The sequence below is a fragment of the Malus sylvestris genome, chromosome 4 (genome assembly GCF_916048215.2).
Source record: "Malus sylvestris chromosome 4, drMalSylv7.2, whole genome shotgun sequence".
Lineage (NCBI taxonomy): Eukaryota > Viridiplantae > Streptophyta > Magnoliopsida > Rosales > Rosaceae > Malus > Malus sylvestris.
This window is the reverse complement of record NC_062263.1, coordinates 24281710-24292437: the sequence shown is the minus strand read 5'-3', so window position 1 is coordinate 24292437 and position 10728 is coordinate 24281710. Positions and strand designations below refer to the sequence as shown.

Sequence of the window (10728 nt, the reverse complement as noted above, 5' to 3'; positions counted from 1 at the left end):
GAAAGACTCATGAACATCCTCTAATTGAAATCACTCCAAAATTCATCCGTTTGATCACTTTTTGCTCCAAAGAAAGTCGAATATCCTACATTGAAAATATATACCAAAATAACTAATATATTACTTTAGTCTAAAGAAGGCTTTTCAATTGCACTGTACAAATGAATAGTCTTTGGAGCCGAATTTCACTTTATTTACGAGGCTGCCATTGACTTTCTCTGCCGCTGATTTCGTGGAAAGGCAGGGGTGCGATGGTCATTTTAGTCTGTAGGGTTTCGAACGGGTTGGGTGGGTTAGCGAGTTTCAATTCCTTTCTTTCTGAGCTGCAGTGGGACTCGGTGAGACCATGCCGTCGGGAGAGAGAGAAGGAGAGGGAGAGGGAGACAGCGCGAAAGAGAGAGTGGGAGAGGGAGGAGTAAGGATCGCTCGCCGAGGGTTTCGCAGTTGGGAGGCCATGCTGATGGAGATAGAGATAGAGATCGGAGAGGGAGAGGGAGAGAGGGAGACAGAGACAGAGCGACAGAGAGAGAAGGAAAGGGAAGAGTGGGGATCTCAGCGCCATTGCTGCAGATCCTTGATCTTCTTCGAACCTATCTCCGTGTTCTTCTCACCCTCTCACAGTTGCAGCATCACTTGCCCACTTATTCACTCACTCACTACAGGTACACCTCTTAAACTCTCGCTCACTCTCTCTCCACTGAAATTTGGAGGTGATCTTCCAACCCTAAATTGATATATTTCATACCTTGATTTTATCTTAATTTATCTGGAATTGATCTGCATATGTGTAGTATAGACAGTTTTATCTAATGTTGTAGAATCCATGTCCTATTCAGAAATTCTGAGATGGTAAAGGTTACGGAAAAATTGGAAGGTATATAGAAATTCCAATATGTGTTCTCCGGCCGATTTGAGGTGGGTAATACAAACTTTTATGTTAAGTTGATTTGTTTTCGTTTTTTGGGATGCTTATTTTCATCTGGAAACAAGGATGAGCATCCAAAAGTTTCAATCTTATACCCATTATTCAATACTGGCTCAATAATCATCAATTTTCCTCTGACTTTGCTTATGAATTCTGATATATAATCAAGGACACACAGGCGCACCAACGCCTCCATTTTCCGGTGAAAAATCACCACAGAACCACCACCGCTTCTCCCGTGCACGTGTCGACCATCGTAGAAAGGGTTCCGTCGGGCTCAATCAGAGTGGGTTGAGGGCAGTTTGCAGAGTGACAGAGGGTGCTCCGCCTCCACACCAAGGCCAGCATCAGCCCCACCCTCCTCATCTCCAACATGTACCAGCGCCCCGATATGCTCACCAACCCCGGCGTCAACCCCCAAGGCCAAGCCCTCGACCCCCGCAAGATCCAGGACAACTTCGAGGTCCATCAATTTCTCTCTCTCTCTCTCTCTCATTGGGATTTTCTTTTTGGGTGCTGGATTTTTATGTCTTGAATAGGGATTTTGTTTTTGGGTGCAGGATTTTTATGAGGATCCGTTCGAGGAGTTGATCAAGTACGGACTGATCGAGAGCTTGAATATCTGTGACAATTTGGCTGACCACATGGTATAATTTTTAATTTCTAGGGTTTTTTTCTGTGTAATTTTTTTAGTTTTTTTGGTATGTTACAAACATGATGGTCGATGTTCGTGATGCTATGGTGGTTTTATCTGCCGCTGTAATATGCTTCGTCGAAGTCCTTTTGATTGATTTGTGGTCAGTAGATGTATTGTGCTACATGACAGTTTGGTGTTTATTGCTCATTATTGCTGAACTTCCAACTTAGAGCTGAGCTATTAATGAGGACTGGGTTTATTTTGAATTTTCGATTGATTGAATTTTTAAACATGCTGTCTATCAGGGCTGGCCTTGAGACTGTTGGATTTAGGATGAAAGCAAATCGTGCATTTGCACAATCGCACATAAGAAACTTCATTGTATAATGTTAGAAGACCATATGTATGTAATAGATTTTCAATCATTTGAGTGAGTTGCTCAAATTTTAATATGTGATGGTGTTGCATAATTATTTCCTGGCTTCGCATTATCATAAACTATGACAGTTCCATGAATAAGATTAAATAATAAATCTGGTTTTGTTTATTGGAATTTGCTCTGTGGTTTTGTTTATTGGGATACCTATTTATGCATAAAGTTGTGCGACATGCCTTTTAAAAGGAACTGTTTCATAGTTGTAGAATACTCATCCCGAGTAGTTGAACGTTTAAGAATAAGTTGCAGCAAATTGTAAAATAACGGTTTGACAATGGCGGCTTCTTAAGCGGAAGATCCTATTCAATTCTCTATCTCACTGTTGGATTTTCCATTCAATTCCTTATCTTACTGTTGTATTTTTCATGGGGGTTTGGGTGCACAATTACAGGGAGAGAAAGAGAGGGTGGGTGCGGTCATTTTCTCTTTCTAAATCATTCCTTTCTCAATTTGTGTCAATGGTTGTTGGTGTTCGTCTTCCTCCTTGAGGTAAGGACTTTTCAATCAATTTCTGAAGATTTAATTTGGGTTTTACTGTTTCAGTTCTAACATTCACGGATCTATGAGCAATAGTTTCAGATCTAATGGTTTTGTTTTTAGAATTTTCGTAGCTGTGTAGTTCTCCATTTTTTTTGCTTCTGAATCTGAAAAATGGATTGAAATCTTTTTTTTTTATTTTTTATTGCAGTAGACATAACCCAGAATTTATTTTTTCATTTGGTAAATTGGGTTGTAGTTCAATTGATATTTAATCATGTAAATATGTTTGCTTTTTTGTGTTTATTTTTTCTTTGTAGATGGAGAGAGATTGCCTTTGGCTGTTAAGGAGTTGGGCACATGTGATCTTTACTCTCAGGTGAGGCTTTATTTGATTCTTATTTTTCAATCATGTTTCTTTCTTGAGAGCTACATCTTTCAGTTTCATAATTTCTGCTGCAACCCATTTTTACTTAGATGTGCTTCAAGTAAGATTTACATATTGTCATCTTGACATGTTGGTTATTCAATATTTTCATAGGAAAACTAATGAAAAGGGCTTGAAAACTTTGAGTTTTAACGATAAAGACAAAATAAAGGGTAAAGTGAATAGTATTAGGTTTGACTTTTTAGTGTAAAAATGTGGTTTTTCGTTAAAGTGAACAGTACCATGGGTTTTTCGTTAAAACTCCCTATTTTCATTTATGCCCTTTTAGACTTTTAGTTGTTTGAATGGACTTTCTATAATCTATTTTATCTAAATGAAGCTAAATTTAGTAGTTGTCTTTGTATATTGTATTTGCATTGTTAAATGGTTTTTTTTTTTTTTTTTTTGCTGAAAAATATAAATGATCACATGTAACAAATTTACAAGTTAACTACTTACATTAATAATTTAATGAACGTTTAATAGATACATCACAATTTTGTTCATAAGATTTGTACAAGTATATCAACCCCCATAAATTCTATTTCTATTAAAACAGAACAGAAATGCTCCTAATGCTACTCACCAAGGTGCAAAATCATCAGGAAGCATTTTCTGACTCTTTCAAAGCCCCTCTGGTAGGATTCCATTTTTTAGCCCCAATTTATTTTCTCTGTTTCGGTGCTTTTGAAAAGTTTCAGTTTTTCGTAGTTCTCTAACCCATCAAACAGAGTACTCATACATGTACACACACACACACACACACACACACACACACACACTTATATATACATATATGCACCTTCTTTAGTTTCTCTGTGAAACATGTATTCACTCTGTTATTGTAAAGAATGTTTGATTTAGTGACTTAATTAATCTCAACTAGCCTACTGTAGTTGAAGATTTGGATTTTACTTTAGTTTATTTTAAATGAATGGTTTGCACTCCTAATTCCATGTCTTTCTTATGTTCATGGTTTTGATTAAGCTTTGTGACCGTGAGGCAGTGTGTCTAAACCTTCAGTTGGTATTTCTTAATGAAAGAAACTAATACAATAATCAAAGGTCCGGTTGGGACCCTTCTTGCGCGGGTTAGAAAATCACTTCTGAGAACAACTCCTCCCACTTTTAAGCATGTCGGTGAAGTACATAACTCTCGATTGCCACTTTTTGAAGATTCCCTTCTCTCTGTTTTGAGATTATACTCTTTGAAGAGAAATCCAATCTTCGTATTGGATATCTGAACAAGCCAATCCATGGGTTCTGCTCAGGTAACTTAGTGGTGAATTAAGTACATTTAATTATCAAATTCTTTCAAGCTATTTCCAGTCAAATGTGCTAGCTCTCTGTCAATTAAATTGTGAAATTAACATTTTTTATATTAACCAGCGGAATTGCTTAATTAAGATGCAGACAGGTTGAATGTAGGCTTAGGTTTTGGACTTAAAATTGTTTGTTTATAGCCTAAAGCAACCAACCCCTCTCCGCATGGCATAAACTCTGTATTATCTTAGGGATTCGTGGTTCTCTTTACAAGAAACATGCTTGACTGGTGGCACAAAAGAACTGTCGTCAAAGAGTGATCTGTTGATTCTTGGGATTTTTCAAATTAATTAGATCATGCCTTTTTGTTCTGTTTTGGTGTACCGAGAATTCGGATTTCTTAGAGGTTTTAGGATTCTTTGTGTGTTTTGTCCATTACCTTGCTTGGTTATTAAATTTTTATTTTTTTAAATCTTGAACTGATTAATTCAGTTCTGGTGATGGGCTTGCAATTGCATAATGTTATGATCTTCTGAAATATATTTTTGTTTGTATATGTAATAGCTGCAACCGTTGCCAACATAGGTGTTTTCAATATATCAGTTGGTGGTTTCACAGTAAAAATACCGAAGAACGAAGATAAATAGTTTAATTAATTTAGTAGAAATGTTCATTTTTGGTTTCTCGGTAATTATAAGTTTGAACTTTTATAATTTATATAATCATTTTGGAAATTGATTTCACAAGGAATATACCGAAGAAGAAAGTGGAGAAATAGCCGAAGAAGAAGAGTAATAGTTATCCTTTTCTGTTTTGGGTAACAGTTTCATCCCTGTTTGTTTTTCCTTCTGTCCATGAATTTGTTTTTAATTAATTTACTCTAAATGTTCGTGTTTGGTTCGTGGGGAATTAAAGTTTGATAATATATTGCTTATTGTTCATGAGTTGCGATCACTGCAACAATGTCTGACAATGGAGACCGTGAAAAAAAGGTGGGGTCTAGGATTTGGCTCAGCAGCTGCTTAACCAGCCAATGGATGAGGACGCTAAAAGGTCAGATATGTGTACAGGGACCAGGTTCTCTCTTTTTCTCTGCTCTCTCTAAAATCCAGTTCACCAAATTTGGAAATGTCAAAGCTCAAGTTATTTATTTGTGTAAGTTGTTGAGATACAGATAAATGAAATGAATTTTTACTTCATGTGGGAAAGAAAGGTTAGTTTAGTTGTCATTACTTATTTGGCTTATTTGAAATCAAATTTGGTCAGATTGGGTTTAGCTTAATCATTTGGTTGCGTACATTAAATTGTTGGTTGGTGCTGATTGTTGGAAAAAACCACATTTGTCCATCCTTCTGGAGTGGAGCACTATCTTTCTGACAGCATAAATGCTCTGAGAAACTGCTATGGAGACAAACGGTTGTTTACTCCGTTCTAGGTATGTTTTTCTTTGGTATTTTAGAGGGATTCTTAACTCTTCCCCATTGTAATCTTAACCTTTGTATCTATCTCTCCCAAAAGACGATGAGAGTAACAACTGTTGAAAAGCAAATTCTCAGATGTATCTGAGCTTATACATACATTGGACAAAAACCGAATCTTAAAATGGGGCAGTGAGTTCTGCAACATCCTGGTGCTGCTATTGTCACACTTTTAAAAGTTGTATTTCTCAGATATATTGGGAATTTAATTAGTTTTATGTCATTTTCGTAGAGCAATTTAGTAGAGATTTAGCACATAAAAGAAGATGCGTGAATCAACCTAATAGTGATTTGGTTCAGCGTAAAGACTACTGCTAGGGCACTCAAGTCATTTTCTTAATTTATGCACATATATATTATACGTAACCAGCACATGTTTTCAAAGGATGTTAGTTAGTGTTCATGCTCTGCTGATATTTTATTATATTCATTTTGATTTTGTTTTTCAGTTGTGGTAATAGGAAGTCTTTTTTTTTTTCTTTTTTTCCCCCTCTGTACAGCTTTTCTAAAATTCAACTGTTGTTCTCAATTTGGTTATTTGAACCGAGGTCAGTTAGGCTGTGCCTTTGGAAGGTCTCACTGCTTTTAAAGTTGAATGGTGCTAACTGAATATAATGCGTTCATTCTTCAGTGTGTGTGTGAGAGTGTATGTGAATGCATGCAGTGTGTGCAGTATCACTTGGGCCGTTGGCTTTTCAAGGTATGTTCATTTATAGAGATTTGTAACTATTGTTGAATTTTTAATGTATGCTTGGATTTTAAAGGGGCACCGTATTTATGGGTTGTTGCATGATTCTAGGGAGATAAAGAGGGGATTGAGAGGTCATGCTAAGGAGAGTATATTACTTGCCACTGAGGAATATACTACATATAATAGCAATTTGATGATGTGTGGCATGCTTTAACTAAGGGATATTTTTGTGTAGTAAGAAAGCCGTATAGTCACATTTTTGGTTTTTTTTTTTTTTGGATTTGGTAACTGAAATTTTATGTGTGAACTACATGTTTCTTCTGTTTCTTAAGGAAACAGAACTTTTTTGGAAACCATCCTCATTCTAATCAAAGACGTTCAGTTTCTTCCCACTCATTGTACAATGTGTTTATATGCTAGCCTATTTGAATGTATATAAAAAAAAAACTACTTATCTTATTGACCTCATTCACTCATGTATCCCTCTATTTGTTCATAATTGTGTTGAATTGATTCAACTTAAATGTTTTGTATTTATCCGATTACACCTGAAACAACAGGTTCCCGCAGCAACGCGCGGGCATATTTTCTCGTTAATACTAAGATAAGGGTAAAATATATGGTATAATATGAACTCATCAACCCAGCTTATAATGGCAATACGTAGGGATAAGGATATAATTTTACAATCAAATCAAGATGGGCATAAAAGAACTAATAACTTGCTAAAATTTCATCCTTAAATTATTCTGAACTTGTTCCCTGCCATATCAGAAGATGGAAATAAACATTTCTGCCACACCCATTACCATGGCAAGCTATAAGCATCCATCAAACTGGATCCATGATCGGCATGATGTAAATGACCAAGGTGGCGAATAGCAGGATCAGAACCAGCATCATAATCTCCCCGTGGAGACCAAACCTTGAGTCACTGATGGAGGGGAGAGGCGTTTTCAGACTCGTTGGGAGCCAATGAAGGTGAGAATAATGGAGCACTTGCCATGCTGAATAAAAATTAGGGAACTTTAGTGAAAAACTATATGTACTGTTCACTTTAACGAAAAACCACATTTTTACACTAAAAAGTCAATTCTAGTACTATTCACTTTACCATTTATTTTGTCTTTATCGTTAAAACTCAAAGTTTTCAAGCCATTTTCATTAATTTTTCTCCTTAAAAATTAAGGTGTAAATTAATTTCCTTTGGCTCTAGGAATTTAAGAGATTGGTTCATGTTGCCATGCGTTTCATTTGTTAACTGATTGGTTGGTCCAGTACTTGGTGATTGATGTAATATTACAATGTCTGGATGTGAAAAAATGAGGAATCGAGCTGACGAATATGCCGACAGAAAGAGAATGCATGGAATGTACTATACTACCATCAGATTGCCGTGCAGATAAGCAGGTTTTGACACAATGTTTGGCTACAATCTAATCACACGTCAAGCTCGCAACTATATGCCAATAAGTACGTCTACTGTCAATACAATGTCATGTCCCCTCTCAACCGGCCTAATGTACGTTAATGGACTTATCGAACATGACTTAGGGGTGGTTTGTGAATACTTTCGTAGGAAGCATCTCTAATTAACTACATTCAAAAGAAAATCAAACAGCGATGAGAATTGAGAAAGGTGAACGAGAGAGAGAGAACTGAAGAGGAAAATAAAGAAGATGAATGTGCTTTTTCGCTATTGATTGAATGATTGTTCTTTACAACATACAGCTTATAAACTACTTATACAAACATACTACTTATACACTTATAACTGTACTAATTTAATGCACAAGATGATGTCACATATCACTAAATCAAACACATCACATAGTGACACATCACTTAATACTCCCACTCGACAATATGCTTGGATACCAAGTATACGGTTGGAACAAAAAAATGAAACTCAAACTCTACAAAAATTGCCCCAATTCATCAATGAATAGTAGTAAAGGACTTAATGCAGCTGCATGGCATACCATTGTTGGGAACCCATATGACTCAACTAAGGAGGTATATGATGCATTTTAATCCACATTTGTTTGCTTTCTGTTACCATCCTTATTAATACTCTTCTACTAGCCTTCCGAAGTATACAGCTTAAGAGTATGAGACGGTGAAGCCTTTTTGGAACTTTGTCTGCAATCTGTGCCTTTGTATAGATGCAAGTCTGAAGTCCAACCCTGCTGACTGAGACGGCAATCCAACAATCTATCAACTCTTATATCAAGATCATTATTCCCCCTGCTTCGAACAAATTGTTTCCATATCAGCAATCCAAGCAACAATTTATTATTATTATTATTTTTTTTTTGGAACAACCTGAATTCCTCCTCCATTAACAGCTCCTACGCCTAGTCCTAGCACAAGGTACAATTTTGCCACCAAAAAAAAAAAAAAAAAAAAAAAATTCTGGAGATGAGACAGATACCACCAAGAGGACCAATCTGTCAGTAACTCTATCGTGAGAAGATCCGCAGCATCCAAATGAAATACCAAAACAGCTCAATACAGCAGTTGTAACATACCTTCATGCCGATAATAGATTTTCCTAATTTGAGAGAGAAAAAGAAACTCCGCCAGTGTAAGTTTATCTTACATTGCCGGTCCCAAGCCCGGATAAAGGAGGAGGGGGAGGGCGTCAGGTAGTCGACAGCCGGCACTCCTAGTTTACGTCAAATCCTTATGAAAATGAATCCAGAACGAAATCGCGCTAAGCGCAATGGCGTTCTAGGATTCACATAGCCGACCCCACTTAGTGGGAAAATGCTTTGTTGTTGTTGTTGTGAGAGAGAAAAAGAGAAAATGACAGTTATGTTCTAACTATTTATAATGGGCTAAAGTTCATATGGCATTCATCATTGATATATGCTTAATGAATAAAAATATATTCTTGATAAGGTCCAAAACAAAAATAGGCTATTGACATATGGCTAATAAAGTTTTAATTGCAATTACGGTCTAGTGGTATTCCTCTTTACTTGTAAGTAAGGGGTCTTAGGTTTGATTCTCGCCAAAGACAAAAATGAATCACATTATTGCTAGTCTATTATAGGCTAAACTCATCCCCTTTCCTTAGACTAGATAATATCATTTGTTAAAAAAAAAGTTTTAATTGGTTTTTAGCTAAATAACCTCAAAATAAATATATACACTACGATATGTTCATGGGCTCAGTCCAGAAGATAACCTATGACGGATATAGCCCAATTAAATACTATCTCTGCTGATGTGTCCAACTTCTTTGTTTGACGCACTAATTAACTAAAATATCACTGGGAAAGAGAAAGAAAAAAAAAACCCAAAAACCAACCCAGACCCATAAGAACGAGTTTGAGAATATCAGCAAAGTGGCTTCCCAGATTGAACTGAGATTCAGTAAGCAGAAGTGGCAGCAATGTTTCTTCGTATGTTTGTACGTGTAGAAGATTGATTGTCTGGAATGTAATACCAATTTACACTTAGACTAACTTCATTGAGGTCAATCAAATATCGATTAAATATTGACTAAGTACCAAGTATTGTTGATCGGTACTAGTTTTCATGTAACTTTTAATATTAACTGATGAAACAGATAACACAACAGTTTTTTATTAGTTAATAAATGAGATTCAGAATGGTCCCGAACCAAAAAATTATTATCCCTTGAGGTATATTTAGGGTGCGTTTGTTGCACCGGACTATCTCGGACTGGACTAACTTCAGGAACTAAGTTGGACTGGCTTAGAATAAACTAAGCTGGACTGATTTAGTGAAACGTTTGATGCTGTGTCGAACTAAAAAGCAGGACTCATATATTATATTATTAAATTTATATTTACAATATTTTATCGTTAATTTAATCTATATATATATACACTAATATTTTATTATTAAATTATCATTTTCCTTTCTAGAATCATCTTCCTCTCTCATTTTTTTGTTTGCCCATTGCATCCCTCCCCTCTCCGCTTTCTCTGCCATTTCATCTTCCTCTCTCATTTTTTTGTCCGCCCACTACATCCCTCCCCTCTCATCTTTCTCTGCCATTTTATCTATGCCACTGTCTCTTTCCCCTTTCCCTTTTATGGGTTTTCTAGGTTCAATTTTTCTGGGTTCAATTTTTATGGGTTTTCTGGTTGTGGGAAATAGGGAAGAAGGAGATGTGAGGGGCAAAATGGAGCAAAGGTAACAATGGAAGAAGTCAAGGAGGACGGAGCCCGAAGTCCTTGCCGTCGAAAATTGACATCTAGGAGGAAGGAGCCTAATTGGAGGGCACGACCGATAATCTTGGTTTGAGCGAAGGTGAATCGGACGATAGAGCTCGTGAGTTCTCCGATTGAAGTTCGAATAGAGGTCTTTGTTCATGATTCAGAGTTGAGGACAAGGAGAGAACGCGAGCAAAGAACAATC

At 36.5% G+C, this 10728-nt stretch overlaps 1 protein-coding gene across 16 annotated transcripts; it reads left to right on the top strand.

Moving 5' to 3' along the window:
- Window positions 1–273: 273 nt before the first annotated feature.
- Window positions 274–7610, top strand: LOC126617613 (uncharacterized). 16 transcript variants are annotated; one of them, XR_007621434.1, is made up of 9 exons: window positions 277–662; window positions 837–915; window positions 1095–1388; window positions 1486–1572; window positions 1868–2487; window positions 2796–4172; window positions 4912–4981; window positions 5110–5599; window positions 6143–6813. XR_007621434.1 is itself a non-coding variant. In XM_050285635.1 (8 exons), the coding sequence occupies exons 3-7, from the start codon at window positions 1299–1301 to the stop codon at window positions 4957–4959; spliced, it is 363 nt and encodes a 120-aa protein (XP_050141592.1). In that variant the 5' UTR covers window positions 298–662; window positions 837–915; window positions 1095–1298; the 3' UTR covers window positions 4960–4981; window positions 5110–5376. The 16 variants fall into 16 exon arrangements, 3 of the variants coding, with proteins under 3 accessions (XP_050141590.1, XP_050141592.1, XP_050141591.1); XR_007621436.1 differs by having other exon boundaries at window positions 283–662; window positions 2796–2854; XR_007621432.1 differs by adding an exon at window positions 7108–7610 and having other exon boundaries at window positions 274–662; window positions 2796–5599; window positions 6143–6342.
- Window positions 7611–10728: the final 3118 nt, after the last annotated feature.

Excerpts from the sequence above, each read along its gene's own strand:
- LOC126617613 (XM_050285633.1), top strand. The coding sequence starts at position 1,299 with ATGTACCAGCGCCCCGATATGCTCACCAACCCCGGCGTCAACCCCCAA. Across the intron at positions 1,573-2,795 it reads ACAATTTGGCTGACCACATG|ATGGAGAGAGATTGCCTTTG; the intron begins GTATAATTTTTA and ends TTTTCTTTGTAG. Across the intron at positions 2,855-3,461 it reads CATGTGATCTTTACTCTCAG|AACAGAAATGCTCCTAATGC; the intron begins GTGAGGCTTTAT and ends CTATTAAAACAG.